Source organism: Rana temporaria, chromosome 5 (genome assembly GCF_905171775.1).
Source record: "Rana temporaria chromosome 5, aRanTem1.1, whole genome shotgun sequence".
NCBI lineage: Eukaryota > Metazoa > Chordata > Amphibia > Anura > Ranidae > Rana > Rana temporaria.
The window spans coordinates 376,424,672-376,444,001 of NC_053493.1; the positions used below are offsets into that span (position 1 = coordinate 376,424,672).

A 19,330-nucleotide genomic window follows, 5' to 3' on the forward strand; every position below is an offset into this window, starting at 1 on the left:
ATAGCAATGATGGGATACTATTCCTCCTACTGATAGTGGTCCTACTCCTCCTCCTACTGACCACCAACCCTGAGGCCATAATTATTCTCACTGGTCCTGGGCCATTTTCTGCCCCCTGTTGGCCACAATCTGGCCCTCCTAAAGTCTGAAGAACAATAAACTGGCCCTATGTTTGAAAAGTTTGGAGACCCCTGATGTAAGCCAAGCTGCACAAGCACAGCTCAGTTATCATACCGCAGAACGCTGCAGGGTGTATTTTATTGTAGAATAGATATTGCATGCATCTGCTGCGATAAATAGCCTGCCTGCTTGCAAGTTTTCAAAAAATAACCTCAATTTTGTTTTAAGGCTGCCAACTCAGACTCGTAATTGCAAAAGTCATAGCAACAAGAAAGGCAGCCTTGCGAGAAAGTAGACAGAGGAATATTTCTAATAGGCCCAAACGGCAGTCTTTGAGGGACTGACGGCACTACAAAGTCACTGGCGAACAACGTGAATGACACCCTGTATAAAGGTGTAATGAATGAGGAGCGAGAGCAAGCAGCCTCTGAAAAATGAATGGCTAAGGCTGAGATTTTACCTTTAAAATGGTACTGAACACCAAACGCTAATCCAGACCAGACTCGAGAAAAGACAGGATCCTGCTCAGTTGGTTGTGGAGCGTGAGAGTAGGGAGGTCCACATCCAATGTTCCCAACCTGTGAAAGAGAGATCAAAACACTTCTGGTTGAAGAGACCATTCTCTGAAGTCTAGCCAAATTTGTCATGCTTGGGATGTACACTGCGCTTAGGGCCAGAAATGTCTTTACAATTTAGAATCAGGCCTGCTTCTGTTTGAGCAGCACAACTTCTATTGCCTCCTAGATGGTTGATGTAAACCCCCTGCTGTGGCACTGTGATTAAATCCTGGTCAGGTGACCCTGCAGCCAAGAAGCCAAAGAGAAGGGGGATGCCAATTGGCGTTTTGGGACTTTAAATAAGATTACATATTCAGCCAAGAAGCCCAACATTAAGAAAACAACCGATTTTCATTCCTTTCCAGAATACTGGTCAGGAGTCTAGCTTACGCCAACAATCAGGTCCCCTGCACTGAAAGGGTATCTATGACTCCTCTCTACCCTCCAGACCATTGGGGAGGAAAGATTGTTTTCTTGATACAGTGTTAGACTGGAGATACACCATACCAAGGCTGGCCTGGTTAAATGTATGGGATGATCCAGAAAATGGACCCACGTGTCCCAAGTTGTCAAAATATGGAACAGTCTGTAATTAAACTAGGCATATGGGACTTGCCTTGAAGGAGGCTACCATCAGGACCAAATCTGTCAAATAAAGGAAGGCAGTCAGGTGGTTCCTAGACTGTATAGTCCAAATATGGAGGAGAGAACAGAGTTTGCCTGGGAGAAGAAAGCCCTGGACAGGATCATATTGAAAACAAGGCCCAGATACACCAAGCGACGAGTCAGATCCAGCATGAATTTCTGGAGATTTAGGATCCACCAGAAGATCTGTAGGGTGTGTACATCAGACATTGGCTAAAAGAGCGGATTGTGCTTTTTAGAAGGTCATCCAGATATCTCCCCAAGAGGATGCCCTAAGAGCAGAGCAAGTACAGGGGCTAGCACCTTTGTGGAAACCCAAGAGAAGGTCCAAAGGAAAATCGCCACAAATTGGTAATGTTGCATATGCATTCTGGTAGTGCGGAGGTCCCAGAATTGAGTGCCAGGCTTGGCGTTTGGACCTGGAAACCTGAAGAAAACCCTTTTCTGTTTTAGGAGTAGGAGGTTTACCCGCTGGGATTTTGTTCCCAGAAAATAATGCAAAAGGGTACCTGTCCACACAATAGTGCATGGCCACAGACAAGAGCTCCATCCCAAGACATTATAGCTAGATTTTGTCAGATGGACATGGTTTCAAAGGCTGCTTGCATGGCGAAGCCTGCATAGTCCTTAGAAAGGGGTTTTAGTCTTACTCACAGAGTCTTTGACCAGCAAATGGCTGGGTTCACAACTGCTATATCCCACTCTTCTAGGGAAACCCACTTCTACTGGATATTTCTTGGGAAAATACTTGGGAGAGGTTAAGATTTTTTCAGGAGGAAACCAGTAACCGTACAAGACCGGCTCTAAGAGTGTAGACCAGGGCTCAACAAATCCTGGTCGCCAGGTCGCCATGGCGACTAGAAATAGGGTCCTGGCGACTTGGCTTGCGCCATCTGGTGGTGGCTGTTGGTATTACAAGTTAAGCATTACAAGTTAAACAGTAATTCTAATGTAATTTTTCACTGCCATCTTCTTCCCTCTAATTAGAACCCCAAAACATTATATATATTTTTTATCCTAACACCCTAGAGAATAAAATGGCGATCGTTGCAATACTTTCTGTCACGCCGTATTTGCGCAGCGGTCTTACAAGCGCACTTTAAAAAATTACACTTTTTTTTAATTAAAAAAATAAGACAACAGTAAAGTTATCCCCATTTTTTTTTTAATATTATGAAAGATAATGTTACACCGAGTAAATTGATACCCAACATGTCACACTTCAAAATGACGTCCGCTCGTGGAATGGCGACAAACATTTACCCTTTAAAATCTCCATAGGCGTTGTTTAAAAATTCTACAGGTTGCATGTTTTGAGTTACAGAGGAGGTCTAGGGCTAGAATTATTGCTCTCGCTCTACCAATCGCGGCGATACCTCACACGTGTGGTTTGAACACCGTTTACATATGCGGGCGCTGCTCACGTATGTGTTCGCTTCTGCGCGCAAGCTCGTCGGGACGGGGCGCGTTTTCTGGCTCCTAACTTTTTTTAGCTGGCTCCTAGATTCCAAGCAAATTTGTCAACCCCTCGTGTAGACAGAACGAGGCATTTTTAAAGAACTAAGATTGGTGACCTTTGGCAAGGCTGACATGTTCCTTGTATACAAGCAGCTGCAGAGCAGGGGGATGTCCAAGCCATTGATGAGTAGCTTGTACAAGTGACAGCTTCCTGGCAGGCTTGAACACGTGGGTTTGCATCCCAGTCCAAAACACAGCCAAGCTCATCACTACTTGAGATCCATACACAGGCCTAAATCTTGTAGTAAGAGCAGCATAAATCTGTACTGTGTATAATATGTATGTATGTAATACTGCATAATATGAACCCTACCAGTGAGAGAATTTAGACACGGTTCTTTTGTTTTTAAACAAAAGCGGAGTTGAGGTTTAAAAAAATATATAATGAAAATCCAACAGTGGAAATATATGGACTAGAAAAAAAAATTCAAAAAAGGATCATCATGCATTTACGTGTTCATTTTAGATATCCACTCTTCCTTGCACTACACCAAACATCTTGTTTTGTAATGCGATTATGTGAATAGCAACACTCAGGAGAAAATACAGCCAAGAAAAACTCCATTTACAGCACACAAGCTGTCAGTGAATCCTTACTAAAGTGCAGAGAGTATAAATGAACATCTGATCAACAGACACTCAAGCTGTCAACTTACAAGATGTAATCGAGAAGCAAGATAGTTATGTAAAACCTCACTCCTGAAGGGAAGATGAACAAAGCCAAGCAATAAGTGTGCAGCATACGGAGCAGGTCATCACAATGAGAGATTATGGTAGCCTGTATTTAAAACAATATGAAAGTGAACCCATTATTAAACAAGGCAGGCAAATCATAAATAACTGGTAAATAAACCAGTGTGTAATTCAAAGCTGCATGGTACTCCTTGTACAGCGCATTCGGCCCAGTAGCAAGTAGTCAGATTTTCCATGCCTAGGTACTTACTAAAGTCCAGTGTAGGAAGTATTAAAGTGGCTTTTACCTGTTAAAGTAGATCTAAACTCTAACTGGACAACATTTAGTTTGGCAAAGCCCTATGTAAGGGAGGGTTATCACCCCTGTCAGATTTTTTTTTCCCCGCCTTCCATGTCCCATTGCAGATATTTTTCTTCACTTCCTGTCCCATAGCCAAACAGGAAGTGAGAGGAAAGTCCTGCAAATTAACCACTTAAAACCCGGACCAATATGCAGGTAAAGGACCAGGCAACTTTTTGCGAATCGGCACTGCGTCGCTTTAACTGACAATTGCGCGGTCGTGCGCCGCGGCTCCCAAACAAAATTGGTGTCCTTTTTTTCCCACAAATAGAGCTTTCTTTTGGTGGTATTTGATCACCTCTGCGGTTTTTATTTTTTTCGCTATAAAATAAAAATAGAGCGACAATTTGGAAAAAAATGCAATATTTTTTTACTTTTGCTAAAATTTATAACCCCCAAAAATATATAAAAAAATATATATTTTTTCCTCAGTTTAGGCCGATACGTATTCTTCTACATATTTTTGGTAAATAAAAAAAATTGCAATAAGTGTTTATCGGTTGGTTTGCGCAAAATTTATAGCGTTTACAAAATAGGGGATAGTTTTATTGCATTTTTATTAATTATTTATTTTTTACTACTAATGGCGGCGATCAGCGATTTTTTTCGTGACTGCGACATTATGGCGGACACTTCGGACAATTTTGACACATTTTTGGGACCATTGTCATTTTCACAGCAAAAAAAAAGCATTTAAAATGCATTGTTTATTGTGGAAATGACAGTTGCAGTTTGGGAGTTAACCACAGGGGGCGCTGAAGGAGTTATGTTTCACCTAGTGCGTGTTTACAACTGTAGGGGGGTGTGGCTGTAGGAGTGACGTCATTGATTGTGTCTCCCTATAAAAGGGGATGACCCGATCGATGCAGCAGCCACAGCTCCAGGGACCGACGGCTGGGTAGATGTACAGGACGTACCGGTACGTACATCTGCCCAGCCGTGCCATTCTGCTGACGTATATTTACAGGAGGCGGTCCTTAAGTGGTTAAAAGCAAAATGGAAGGATGAGGTAAGTGAAGGAGGACTGCACTAAGATAAAGGAAGCTATTTAGGGAAAAAAGTTTTTATCTTTACAAACCCTTTAAGTCACAGCTGGAAAGGTCATCTGACCAGACTGGAGTGGCTTTAGAATAGGCAAGTATAGGCATCATCCTTTCACTGGGTAGATAGAATAGTCTTATGGAATGGGGGTGGAAAGCATGTTTAGCCTAAGGGCTCTTTCACATGGGGCTGTGCATGTACAGACTGCTTGCTCAGCGGGAATCTATCCGTTGATCCCCACTGAGCTGGCAGATGACATGTCTGTCTCCACTCACTGTGCATAGGAGGGACCTGTCAAAGCTCCGCTCTCCTCTATGGGGGGGGGGGGGTCTGTCTGTTTTCAACCGATCCGATCGACAGATGGAAAATATGGTTTTCATTAGTCTGGATTTAGCAGGGCGGATGTCAGCGGACATGACATCGTTGACATCCGTCGCTCCATAGACCTACATGGAGTGTCCGTTCAGGTCAGCTTAAAAAAACTGACAGACGAACCTGAATGATCCGCTCGTGTGATAGAGCCCTTAGTTAGATTTTGGTAAAACAAGAAGAAAAGTGCCTTTGTTCTTGTTTTATCTTTTGCATATTTTGAGCTGGTTTCGCTTCTAAAGAGCTGCCCTGTGCAACTGTAACCATCCACACTGGCCATTTATAGCCACCAACAATAGCCTAATGGCACTTTGCTTGGACCGATTCCTAAATGGACTTATGAACTCATGGACGTTTAGACCGCTGTTGTGGTTTTATCCTATCACTAATTATAATAGAATCTTGCCCTATAATCGATTGTTTGCGCAGACACCATGAGCGCTGTAACCCACTGCTATTTTAGTTAGATTTTGGTGTGCACTTTCACTAGTTATTATAAACCCCAGACATGAAAAATGAACAATGCATATTCCTCTATAGCACATGCCTTGCAGTTTTTTTTTTTTCTTTTTCTTAAAGCGGAGGTTCGCCGGTAAAATGCTGTTTTTACCCTTAGATGTATGCTCATTTAGTCTAGGAATCGGCTAGTTGTTTTAAAATCCAAGCCGTACTTACCGTTGTAGAGGGCGATCTTCTCCGCCACTTCCGGGTATGGGCTGTGGGACTGGGCGTTCCTTCTTGATTGACAGTCTTCCGACAGGCTTCCGACGGTCGCATCCATCGCATCACGATTTTCCGAAAGTAGCCGAACGTCGGTGCGCAGGCGCAGTATAGAGCCGCACTGACGTTCGGCTTCTTTCGGCTACTCGTGACGCGATGGATGCGACCATCGGAAGCCTGTCGGAAGACTGTCAATCAAGAAGGAACGCCCAGTCCCGAAGACCCATACCCGGAAGTGGCGGAGAAGATCGCCCTCTACAACGGTAAGTAATGCTCGGATTTTATAACAACTAGCCGATTCCCCTAGACTAAATGAGCATACATCTAAGGGTAAAAGAGCAAAAACAGCATTTATGGGTGAACTCCCGCTTTAAATCGCCCGTTTACAAACTGCTTTAAAGCTGAGGCTTAGTAATTTATTTTACCATTTGTGATACAGCACCACACACACATTAGATGGGTTTACTGGTGTGTATTCCACAATCTGCTCAAAACCCCCAGTGCCATGTCCCCTGCACAGCCACCAGATACTGCCCTGAGTAGCTGTCTTCAGGCACTGTGAGGGTTAACAGCAGTGGGTTCCAATCAGGAATGAGGTTTGGCTGGAATTCAAGCTTTAGGATGCCAACTTTTCTCAATGTTTGTTCTGCCTCTTTCACACAGGCTGTCTGATCAGATCCCTGTGTCAATTTTCCAGGCGGAACTGATCAGACCCTCCAGTTTCTTTGGAGCAGCGGATGTCAGCGGACACATGTGCGCCAACACCTGCAACCATCCAATCCTGTCCACCAAAAACAGACAGATGGCGGTCCCATTTCCCATCCATCCGTCGGATTAGATAAAAAATGGACAGGCATTCCGTTTCCACCTGATTGTCTCAGAAGATAGCAGGACTGTGTCCGTGTCCCCTCTGCATAGTGGAGAAGACACGGACCGGTCATCTGCCTGCTTAGCAGGAATCAGCAGAGAGATCCCCCACTGAGAAAAAAAGATTCTACTTGGCAGAGGCGCCCATGTGAAAAAAGGCCTAAAGGGATGTGAAAATCTGCGTGTGAAAGATTTCTTACCAGAGTCACCGCCAGGTTCATGATTCTACCAAGTTGGTCCACATAAAACACACTATCAGAGCACCATGGATTGCTGTGAAGGTAGTTATACATGCCGTATGCCTGCATGTGGTCCAACGTGTACTGATCATCTCGGAGCTTCACTTCTGCAACAGCTGAAAGACAGACAGGTAGAGAGTTACATTTTACACACTGACCAGTCTGAAACTGTCACAGCTTATCCCCCATAATAGCATTCCCCGCTGTCCAGTCCCCGCCAGCTGCAGGAAACGAGAAGCTGGATTAGAGCACATATTGGAGAAGCGATCATTGCTCAGGTTTCCAGCAGGGTCTACAAATTAGGATGTGAACGTATAGAAGACTTCTTCTAATAATAGCACTGCATTAGCATTTGTTCTATCTTCACCTTCATTGATTAAAGGGGTTGTAAAGGTAAAAGTTTTTTTACCTTAAAGGGATGGTTCACCCTAAAAACTACTTTTTTTTATTACACTGGCCCCCCACATTACAATACAATTAAGGCTATTATTATTTTTTTGATGCTGTACATACCTTTGTACAGCATATTCACCCGTTGCGAGTCCCGCGGGAGTGGGCGTTCCTCACATGTCTGTGATTGACATTTTGACCAAAAACGAGCTCCCCCCGTCGCGTAAGCCGCGTCACGATTGGCGAAAGGAGCCGAACGGCGATGCGCAGTATAGCGCCGACTGCCCGTTCGGCTCCTTTCGCCAACCGTGACGCGGCTTACGCGACGGGGGGGGAGCTCGTTTTTGGTCAAAATGTCAATCACAGACATGTGAGGAACGCCCACTCCCGCGGGACTCGCAACGGGTGAATATGCTGTACAAAAGGTATGTAAAGCATCAAAAAAATAATAATAGCCTTAATCGTATTGTAATGTGGGGGGCCAGTGTAATAAAAAAAAAAGTAGTTTTTAGGGTGAACCATCCCTTTAATGCATCTCATGCATTAAGGTAAAAAAACATCTGAGAGCACCACCCCCCGAGCCCCCGTTTTACTTACCTCGCCGTTTGAAAGTCCCGGGTGCGTGCTTGTCATCTTGTTCGGGTCCCAGCCTGGCCGTTGATTGGCTAGGCTGGGCAGATTGATAGCAGCGCAGCCATTGGCTGGCGCTGCTGTCAATCACAGCGGATGACGCGGCGCGCCGGGGGGCGGGGCCGAGTGATACAGTCGGCGGCTATGGCCGCCGATGTATCACGGGAGCGCGCTCGCAAAAGCTTTCCACCATGCGAGGGAGCTCGCATGAACGTGGAAAGCTTTTGCGAGGAGGAGCCGAGACAGCCGCCGAGGGACCCCAGAAGACATGGATCCGGGACACTCTGTGCAAAACAAACTGCACAGCGGAGGGAAGTATAACATGTTTGTCATTTTAAAAAAAAAGAAAAAATTCTGCCTTTAGTGTCCCTTTAAGAGCAACTCCAGGAGTGTACAGAAAAACCGTCTTCGGTCCACTCATTGATTTCTTAAAAATCAAAAAAAATAATTCAATGCAGCTGGTACAGTCAGTCAAGGAAAGGCATTTTCCAGCCAACTGCTGCACACCAGCTGAAAGCTAAAATCAGGCTTCCAGCAGGAATGTCGAACAGAGCCATCGGCGATGTTCGGTGGTTCGGATCTCAGTGCAGAGACGCCAGGGAACAGATGCAGCATCGGTCCCATACTGCATCCACCCAAGTATAAAGGAGGGGGGGAGGGGTGACAGATTCTGATACCTTCTCTTTTAGAGTTACTAGTGAATAATGACTCATACTAGAGCTGCACGATTCTGGCCAAAATGAGAATCACAATTTTTTTGCTTAGAATGAAGAGAACGATTCTCTCACAGCGTAAAATCTTTTACATTTATACAAAAAAAAAAAAAAAAAATGGGCTAACTTTACTGGCTAGTTTTTTTAATTCATTAAAGTAATTTTTTCCCAAAAAATTGCATTTAAAAAGACTGCTGCGCAAATACAGTGCAACATAAAATATTGCAACAACCGCCATTTTATTCTCTAGGGTCTCTACTAAAAAAAATATATAATGTTTGGGGGTTCTAAGTAATTTTCTAGCAAAAAAGTTAAACGTTCCCCAATTTACATACAGAACTTTATTCCTTTGATGTGATACAATGTTTAGACTTAACTTTCCACTGATGAAGAATGTTTTTAAAACTTGGCAGATTGCCCAGACTGACTTTTGGCTGAGAGCAGAGAGGAAATTCTTTGCATACCAAAGATCGCAAAACCCTGTGTCAAGAATTGCAACGGTAAAAAGATCGCGACAACGATTATTGACGATTAATCGTGCAGCTCTAACTCATACTCTTACATAGTAGGTAAGGCTGAAAAAAGGACAATAGTCTATCCAGCTGAACCTGTGTGGGTGCATGTGTAGCAGTGTCTATGATGCTTTCCCATATCCCTGTATGTTGTGTCCTTTAAGATGTACATCTAAAAAGTATTTTAACCGCTTGCCGACCGCCGCATGTATATGTACGTCCACAGAATGGCACGTACAGGCATATGGGCGTACATGTACGTGGGGAGCGATCCGGGACGAGGGCGCGGCTATTCATTTCTAGCCGCCCCCTCGCGATCGCTCCCCAGAGCTGAAGAACGGGGAGAGCCGTGTGTAAACACGGCTTCCCCGTGCTTCACTGTGGCGGCTGCATCGATCAAGTGATCCCTTTTATAGGGAGACTCGATCGATGACGTCAGACCTACAGAGGGAAGGAGATGGCAGTGAAAAATTACACATTAGAACTGGTTTTACTTGTAATGTCAACGGCCACCACCAGATGGCGCCGGATCACAGAAGGAAGCTTGGGACTTCACAAGGCCGCGGCCTCAATTACCGGCCGTCGCGGGTGCGCTGGGGGAGGTGGGGGCGCACAGAGACACAGGATTCTGTGCCTCCGTGCGCCTCCGCCGTGCGATCGCGGCGGCTGGTAATTGAGGCCGCAAAGTCGCGGCCTCAATTACCGACGGGCGCCAGGTCACAATTTCTTGTCGCAGCTGCGACCTGGCGCCCGGATTTTGTCGAGCCCCGATGTACAAAGTGTGTGTTTCTGTAATATAATTGTGCCAAATACCTTCTTTATAGCGCTGCTCTGCACTTCTGTGACCCGCCGGAGCTCTCTACCGCAATTATATATCAGACAGGAGGCTCATATCTTATGCATTATCTTTCTTTAATAATGCCCACAGCAGAAATACAACTCTTAGTGAATTTTACAAGAAAAAAAACCTTTTTAGAACAAACTACAAGTCCCAGCAGCCCTCTGGATAGGACTGCCAATCACGTGACAGGTCCGCAGGTATATAAAGGGCTGTCTCTTTGAACTCCTCCTCTTTCTTTCTGCTCACAGCTAGAAATCAGATAAGTACCAAATATATAACGTATCTTCAATTGTCTTAATCTTTTTTTTGGTGGTGCTGGGGATTTATTTTTTTATTCATTCTACTGTGGGGACTCCCCTCTCCCTCTCTCCCCCCCCCTGGCACCCCACAGGTTTTCTCCTGCGTTTTTCTCTTACTGTGTTCAGTTATTTATTTATTTGATTTCATTTTACTTAATTTCACTGTATTCTTATTTTACCTTGATCGATTCTGCGGTTCTGGTTTCTGGTCGGCGCGCACCCCGGTTCAGGTGCGCTCTGGCCGGTCGTTTTACCTCACGTGTAGGACGGCGCCATTTTTTGCTTGGCGCCATCCTACTCTCCTTCCCCTTGCCGCGCGCTTTCTCCTCACAGCGGCGCGCCTCTGGGGGCGTGACGATTAGTTCCACCAATCGCGCTGAGGCCCATAGTCCCGCGAGACTACGGCCGCAGGCTCGGGACCTAATGCCTCAAGCACCGCTACGCCAGTGAGTCGGTGAGCGGTGTGCTGAGCGGAGCCCTGGTCAGGTTACTCTGTTTGCTGGGAATTTATTCCCTGCTCGTGTCCTCATGTATTTAGCATACTGGCAGTCTGTTAGTCCCTGACCTCTCTCCCACAGCCGGATTGTGCTGGCTGGGAAATCTTTTTCCCTGCCCGTTTTATTAACCCCTTGCAGTCTAGCTGGCTATCAGGAAACCTGACATTCTCTCCTGCAGACAGATTGTGGGGCTATTGTTATCATTAATATTACAGTCCTCACTGCCTACATCTTATTGTTACTATTAACTGCTTTTGGTGTATCATGGCTGATGAGAGGAACTCCGGGTCACCAATCATCCCGGCTGGGGCTGAACCCCCCCCTAACGCCCCCATTTTCCTGACCGCTGCCCAAATTCAGGAATTGATAAATCAGTCTGTGCAAGCTGCAATGGCTTCAGCCCCCATAGCGCATGTACCTGCACCTGTCATGCCTGACCCATCAGACTGTGGTGAACCGCCCGTAAAGAAGGGCAAAGCGCCTCAGAAGCGCAAAAATGTCACCATAATACTCGACTCCCCGGCAGGGGAAGCAAATAATGTGCCTCAGGCAGCACCCTCCCCGGTCTGCCGACCCACTACCCTCCCAGACTCCCACCGACCCCTGAGCCTCGGGGAGCAGCATTCGCAGAGGCGATGGTCCAAACCGGATTCTTACGTGGATGCATCAGACTCATCCGCGGAATCAGAGGCGCTAGACGCCTATGAGTCTGACGATGAAGACGAGGAATACGGGGGTAGTGGGCATATGGCGCTCCCTGAGGACGCCACCCCTGTAACCCAGGGCGAAACAATACTAGATGCTCGCGGAGAGCCTTTCTTCGACCCAGAAGGGATATCTCACCCCCGATCTGGAGATTGGGCACCTCTCCCAGAGGTCGCCCAATACATACAATACTGGGCTCGCAGGTCCGTGGACAAGGCCAATCGGAACAAATTAAGGGCAGAATGCCCTCGGCCTTGTATTCCTAAAAAGGCAGTAGTTACCCCCGAAGTAGATCCTGTTCTCCTTAGATACCTCACTAAACATGGGAAGTACTCGAAGAAAGGAATCGAAAGATCCTTTCGGTCCATCCAGGATCGTATTCTCGATCTTTTTGGCCCGGTCACAAAAATATTGAATATAGCCGAACAGGCTTCATCTGCAGATAAACCCATTGACCTGGACCAGCTCAGAGGCTGGGCCCAGAGAACAGTATGCCTTTTAGGGAGTGCAAACACTATCTGTTCCACAGAGCGTCGCCGCTCCATTTTAATGAGGCTAGATCCTCAACTGTCTCACCTGGCGGAGTCTGAACCCGGCCCGGCGGCCGAGGGGATGTTATTTGGCGATACACTTATCAAGGACATCAACAAGATGGTTGGACTATATACTAGTCTTGATAAGGCCCAAACGTCCGTAAAAAAGTCAGGGACTCCTAGAATTTTTTCCAAGGCCGGCAGAAACAGGGGCCGCTCTGCCGGCCGTTATTCCGCTAACAGGCAATACTACAGAGCTCCCGCTCAGTACAGCCAGGCTCCTCAACCGTACCCAGTTCCGGTGGCACAGCCAGCACCCTTCTTCCCACCCCGTGGACGCCCCTGGAGGGGACGTGGAGGGAGAGGCTATCCCCGCTCCCGACCTACTACCGGTGAGTACAATACATCCGAATTCTTCTCACACTCTTATAGGGGGAAGGTTGAGACATTTTATCCACGCCTGGTCTGCGATTACGGCAGACGCCTGGATACTCAACACTGTGACGGGGTATCGGATAGAGCTATTCTCCCTTCCAGACATGGATATGGTTCCTCATCCTATCCGGTTCTCAACCCTGAACTATACACTCATAGACCAGGAGCTACAAGCCCTTCTGTCCAAACAGGCTGTGGTGGAGGTGGACCCCCTCTCCCCGGGGTTCCTCAGCAACCTCTTCCTAGTCAGGAAAAAGGACGGCGGCTATCGCCCGGTTATAAACCTAAGAACCCTCAATCAACATGTCGTTTACCGGCATTTCAAAATGGAGGGGATCCATTGCCTTCGGGATCTCCTACGTCCCGGGGACTGGTTAGTAAAGGTAGACTTGAAGGATGCCTACCTTACGGTCCCTATTCATCCTACCTCCCAGCACTTCCTACGCTTCCTTTGGAGAGACAGGATGTGGCAATTTACTTGCCTTCCCTTCGGTCTCTCGTCCGCCCCATGGTGTTTCACCAAGTTATTGAAGCCAGTAGTGGCGGCACTACGGAGCAGAGGAGTACGGTTGATCATTTACCTGGACGACCTACTCATCATGGCTCGATCCTATCACCAGGCCAACAAACATGCCTCCTGGACCGTCAAATTGCTCCAGGAGCTGGGGTTTGTCATAAACCACGAAAAGTCTATCCTGGTTCCATCCCAGGAGATGGAATTCTTGGGATTCTTGGTGGACACCAAACGCACTGTCCTCCGCCTACCCAAAACCAAATTGGCTACCATCCGCAAGGAGATTCGGACCGTGTTGCACAAACGAGTGTCCTTACGCGGTTTGGCACGTTTAGTGGGACTTCCATCGGCCTCAATCCAAGCCATCTTTCCAGCACCTCTCCACTATCGAGCCCTTCAGAGGCTCAAGGCTCTTCATCTACGCCAGGAACTTCGCTATGCAGACGAAGTGCCACTAGATGCGGAAGCAGTGGAGGAACTACGTAGGTGGCTACGTCATGCCGTCGAATGGAACGGCAAAACCATATTCAGTTCCAATCTGGATTATATCATAGAATCGGATGCGAGCCGTCACGGCTGGGGTGCTCGGTGCGGACCCTCGTCCACAAGAGGGACCTGGTCCGCAGAGGAGTCTCTCCTCCACATCAATACCTTGGAACTCCTAGCGGCTTTCTTGGCCGTCAGGAGTCTTCTTCCGAACATGTCCAACTGCTGTGTGTCCTTCTGGGGATGACGGTAGACTTCCCCAGACTAATTCCTCACTTCCCTCATCTCCTATCCAACCCGAGCGGGGATCTCCATCCCCCGATTGTGGATCACAACCTACATCTCCTCGCATGGTTGGTCTCGGGGTGCCGGACGCGGATAGCGACCTTTCACGAACAGCTTGGGACCTCCTCGCACTGGCCTTGGCCCCCGGGACTAGATCGGCATACCGATCAGCCTGGCGAATCTGGGTGCGTTGGTGTGATCAACGACAGATCAATCCCGTTCAGGCGCCTGTGCCGGTAATAGCCAATTACCTGGCGGACTCTTTTGAATCCAGGAAATCCTATAGCTCCATCAACGTTTACCGCTCTGCGATTTCAGCTTACCACTCTCCAGTAGATTCGCTTCCCGTCGGTAAACACCCATTGGTGTGCCGCCTATTACGAGGCGTAAAATTCACCCGCCCTCCACGTCCTAAGTATCAGAACACTTGGGACGTAACTAAGGTGTTAACCATGTTCTCGGAATGGGCAGACAATGACGCTCTCCCGCTAAAGTTACTGTCTTTTAAACTCACAGTTCTCTTATGCCTGATTTCCATCAAGCGTGTTTCTGACGTCAAGGCCTTGGATATCTCCAGGCGTCAATTTTCGCCACAGGGGGTTAAATTCTCTGTCGTTCATAGGACAAAAACGGGAATCCAAATCGGTTTTCTATCCGTTTTTTCCCGCACACCCTCGCCTGTGTGTTCTTCGCTGTCTACAGACGTACGAGTCACAGACAGCCTTGCTGCGGTCATCGCAATTCTCCCAACTCCTCATCTCCCACGTTCGCCCTCATCACCCAGTGTCTTCGGCTACGTTACCAGATGGGTGAGATGCACCATGGACATGGCAGGGATTGACGTTTCCCTGTTCGGTGCCCACTCCTCCAGGGGTGCGATGGCTACCAAGGTGGTCACCTCTGGAGGCTCGCTGTCGGATCTACTGATGGCGGCAGACTGGTCTTCCGAGACCACCTTCCGCCAATTCTACTTTAGACCGGAGGAACACATATCTATGTTGGTTCTGTGATTTATGATGTGATAAATCTTGTTAGTTGTCTTTATTATTTATACATATGCTCATACATAGCTTTGAACTTGCATAAGATATGAGCCTCCTGTCTGATATATAATTCGAGATTTTCCTAGCTTGTGACGGAAAATATTAGTTATATGAAGACAGGGTTGTTTTTTCTTTTGTTCCAGGTTATTGAGGAACGCGTCTCGCAAGCCAGAGGCTGAAAGTCTTCCGGAGTTGTCTTCATTGTTATTCCCCGTTGGGATGTCTACCTGTTCGGCCCACTGGGTCCGGTTCATCGATGGTCGGAAGAATAGTTCGAGCGGAGTTCCAGTTTTCCAGGTTCAGGCTAGTTCGCTCCAAGAAAGAGGAGGAGTTCAAAGAGACAGCACTTTATATACCTGCGGACCTGACACGTGATTGGCAGTCCTATCCAGAGGGCTGCTGGGACTTGTAGTTTGTTCTAAAAAGGTTTTTTTCTTGTAAAATTCACTAAGAGTTGTATTTCTGCTGTGGGCATTATTAAAGAAAGATAATGCATAAGATAATCGCCTCCTGTCTTCATATAACTAATATTTTCCGTCACAAGCTAGGAAAATCTCGAATTATATTACAGAAACACACACACTGTATATACTACAGTAACAGAAAGGATTATAGGATTTTTCAAGCATTTTAAACTAGGGCTTATATTGCAGCCCTCCTGGAAAATAACACAAGGTCTTATTTTCGGGGAAACGCGGTACTACACAGTGGAGCTGATTAACTAAAACTGAAGAGAGCAAAATTTGGTGCAGCTATGCATGGTAGCCAATTAGCTCCTAACTTCAGCTTTAACAAAAAAAAACACTTTGAGCCGATTGGTTTCTTCTCAGAGCTGCACCAGATTTTGCACTCTCCAGGGTTTAGTATAAACCACCCAGACATGGTGCAAAGCCAACATCACAGTATAGGACCATTCATACAGATTTCTTTCTGCTCTGCACCATTAATACACAGCAGGTGCAAATACTCAACCTGCATAGATAGGAAGGCAAAGTAAAGCACCCTTTTTATGTCGATGGACCATTTTCTCTCCTTTACAAAAAGAAATGTAAAAACCACAAGACTACCAGTGACATCCATTTTCAGTAATGTATTCCTTAATAATGGACATTTTCATATAAACTAAACAAGAACAAAAGCGCACTTAAGAATGACGGCGATGGATTTGCATGTTGTTCACTGTAACAAACACTTCTGTATCAATGCTTAGAATGGAACATCTAATTATGTATTCAGGGTTTTGAATATATACTTCATAGAGACTTCAATTGTACATATCTGTGGAGTGCTCAGAGCTAAACCCACAACCATTACAAAGATGCACTTCATCCTTTTCATCTCTGTGACAAGCACATGCACCGTCCAACTGTAGAGGAACCACAACTCCCAGCATTATGTGCATGTCCAAAACCTTCACCTTAATTTAACCACTTCCTGACAGCCGTACGACTTTATATGGCCACAGTGTGGTTCTTAAAGGGTCACTAAAGGAAAAAAAATGTTTTGCTGAAATGACTGTTTACAGGGTATAGAGACATACAAGTTAAATGATTCCTTTTAAAAATGATTAAAAATAGATTAAATTCAATCATATAATGTGCCTCTAGTTTCACTTTTGGTTTTAAACTGGTTTCATGTGTCTGTGAAGTAAAGAGACCCACAGAACAAAAACAAACAAATCCAGGGCAGTGTTTTGTTTTTAAAATGAATCCGATTGGTTCTGAGGAGTTTTAGACACACAGCTTAGACCACAGTGAGAAGCTCCCATGAGTTTTTTCATAAGGAGCCAGACAAGCAGGAAGTGTGGAGATCACAGCAGAATTACAGCTACTTCAAAGCAAAAACAAACAATGAGGACATGAAACCAGGACTGCAGTACGGTAAAGGTAAAAAAAAAAAAAAAAAAAATTAGTGATCCTTTAATCTCCGGGTGGCTGTCTATATACGGCCTCCAGCCACTGGGGGGGCGCGCGCATGCCCGTCGCATCACTGAGATGCCGATGCGCGTGCCTGGCAGCCGCGATGTCCGCCAGGCACCCGTGATCGGTGGTTACAGAGACAAGGACGTAGATCTGTGTGTGTAAACGCACAGATCCACGTCCTGTCAGGGAGAGGAGACCGATCTGTGTCCCTTGTACATAGAGACACAGATCGGTCACCTCCCCCAGTCACCCCCCTTCCCCCAAAGTTAGAACACTATATAAGGAATACATTTAACCCCTTCCTCACCCCCTAGTGTTAACCCCTTCCCTGCCAGTCACATTTATACAGTAATTAGCGCATATTTATAGCACTGATCGCTGTATAAATGTGACTGGTGCCAAAAATGTGTCAAAAGTGTCTGATGTGTCCGCCATAATGACGCAGTCCCAATAAAAATCGCAGATCGCCGCCATTACTAAAAAAAAAAAATAATTCAGTCCCCTATTTTGTAGGCGCTATAACTTTTGCGCAAACCAGTCGCTCATTGCGATTTTTTTTTTTTTTACCAAAAATATGTAGAAGAATACGTATCGGCCTAGACTGAGGAAAAAATAAATAAAAATTGGGCTATTTATTATAGCAACAAGTAAAACATATTGAATTTTTTTTCAAAATTGTCGCTCTTTTTTTGTTTATAGCGTAAAAAATAAAAACCGCAGAGGTGATCAAATACCACCAAAAAAAATCTCTACTTGTGGGGAAAAAAAGACGTCAATTTTGTTTGGGAGCCACGTCGCACAACCGCGCAATTGTCAGTTAAAGCGACGCAGTGCCGGAAGCTGAAATTTCACCTGGGCAGGGGGGGGGGGGGGGATATGTGCTAGATAAGTAAAGCGGAGTTCCACCCTAAAAATGAACTATTAATCAGCTTGCCTTTAAAGTAAAAAATAGATAAATAAATATTTTTACTCGCTTCTATCTGGCTGTTACTAGGCAGATTTCGTAATTTGCCTACTTCATGTTTATAGGTGGTTCAACTTCCTGTCCTAAGACCCCATTGCCTCCTGGGAAATTATGACACTCATTTCCCAGGAGTCTCTGGGCATTACTGCGCCAAAATAAATAAAATAAAAAAAAATGCCCATGCACCTCTCCCTGAAAACTAAGAACTGGGCTTCACATGCCCACACATATGATGGATACAGACACAACATGGGCTGGAGGATATAAGGCAAGTGTTTGCAATGATTTCTGGAACGATTGGGGAGCCATTAATATGTTTTAGGGACTATTTAACCACTTACCCCCCGGACCATATTGCTGCCCTAAGACCAGAGTACTTTTTGCGATTCGGCACTGCGTCGCTTTAACAGACAATTGCGCGGTCGTGCTACGTGGCTCCCAAACAAAATTGGCGTCCTTTTTTTCCCCACAAATAGAGCTTTCTTTTGGTGGTGATCACCTCTGCGGTTTTTAGTTTTTGCGCTATAAACAAAAATAGAGCAACAATTTTGAAAAAAATGAATATTTTTTACATTTTGCTGTAATAAATATCCCCCAAAAATATATAAAAAAACTTTTTTTTTCCTCAGTTTAGGCCGATACGTTTTCTTCTACATATTTTTCGTTAAAAAAAAAAAATCGCAATAAGCGTTTATTGATTGGTTTGCGCAAAAGTTATAGCGTTTACAAAATAGGGGGTATTTTTATGTCATTTTTATTATATTTTTTTTACTATTAATGGCGGCGATCAGCGATTTTTTTTCGGTACTGCGACATTATGGCGGACACTTCGGACACTTTTGACACATTTTTGGGACCATTGGCATTTTTATAGCGATCAGTGCTATAAAAATGCATTGGATTACTATAAAAATGCCACTGGCAGTGAAGGGGTTAACACTAGGGGGCGGGGAAGGGGTTAAGTATGCCTGGGTGTGTCCTTACTGTGGGGGGGGGTGGCCTCACTAGGGGAAACACTGATCCTCGGTTCATACATTGTATGAACAGAAGATCAGCATTTCCCCTGCTGACAGGACCGAGAGCTGTGTGTTTACACACACAGCTCCCGGTCCCCGCTCTGTACCGAGCGATCGCGTGTGCCCGGCGGCGATCGCGCCTGCCGGGCACATGCACGGGAGTCGGGGGCGAGCGCGCGCTCGCCCCCTAGTGGCGGCTGGAAGAGAGGACGTCATATTATGTGCTCTCGCCCAGCAGAGCCACCTTGTGGACGTATAACTGCGGTGCGCGGTCGGCAAGTGGTTAATGTGATTAATTTTAGCTTGAAGGAAAAAAAAAAATTATGCCAGAATAAAACAAAAATTTTTTTTTAATTTATTGCAGAACACGAGTCCTTGGATGTGGTGGCGGCATTTGTTTCTTTCAAGTTTTTTTTGCACCCGATGATCCTGCCAA

At 45.9% G+C, this 19,330-nt stretch overlaps 1 protein-coding gene across 1 annotated transcript in view; it reads right to left on the reverse strand.

Moving 5' to 3' along the window:
* Positions 1-19,330, reverse strand: part of NUDCD1 (NudC domain containing 1) — a 221,423-nt gene that overhangs the window by 179,305 nt on the left and 22,788 nt on the right. The window contains exon 2 of the mRNA XM_040354855.1: positions 7,071-7,225. Within this exon, the coding sequence (XP_040210789.1) occupies positions 7,071-7,225 (155 nt within the window). The remainder of the gene's footprint in view (positions 1-7,070; positions 7,226-19,330) is intronic.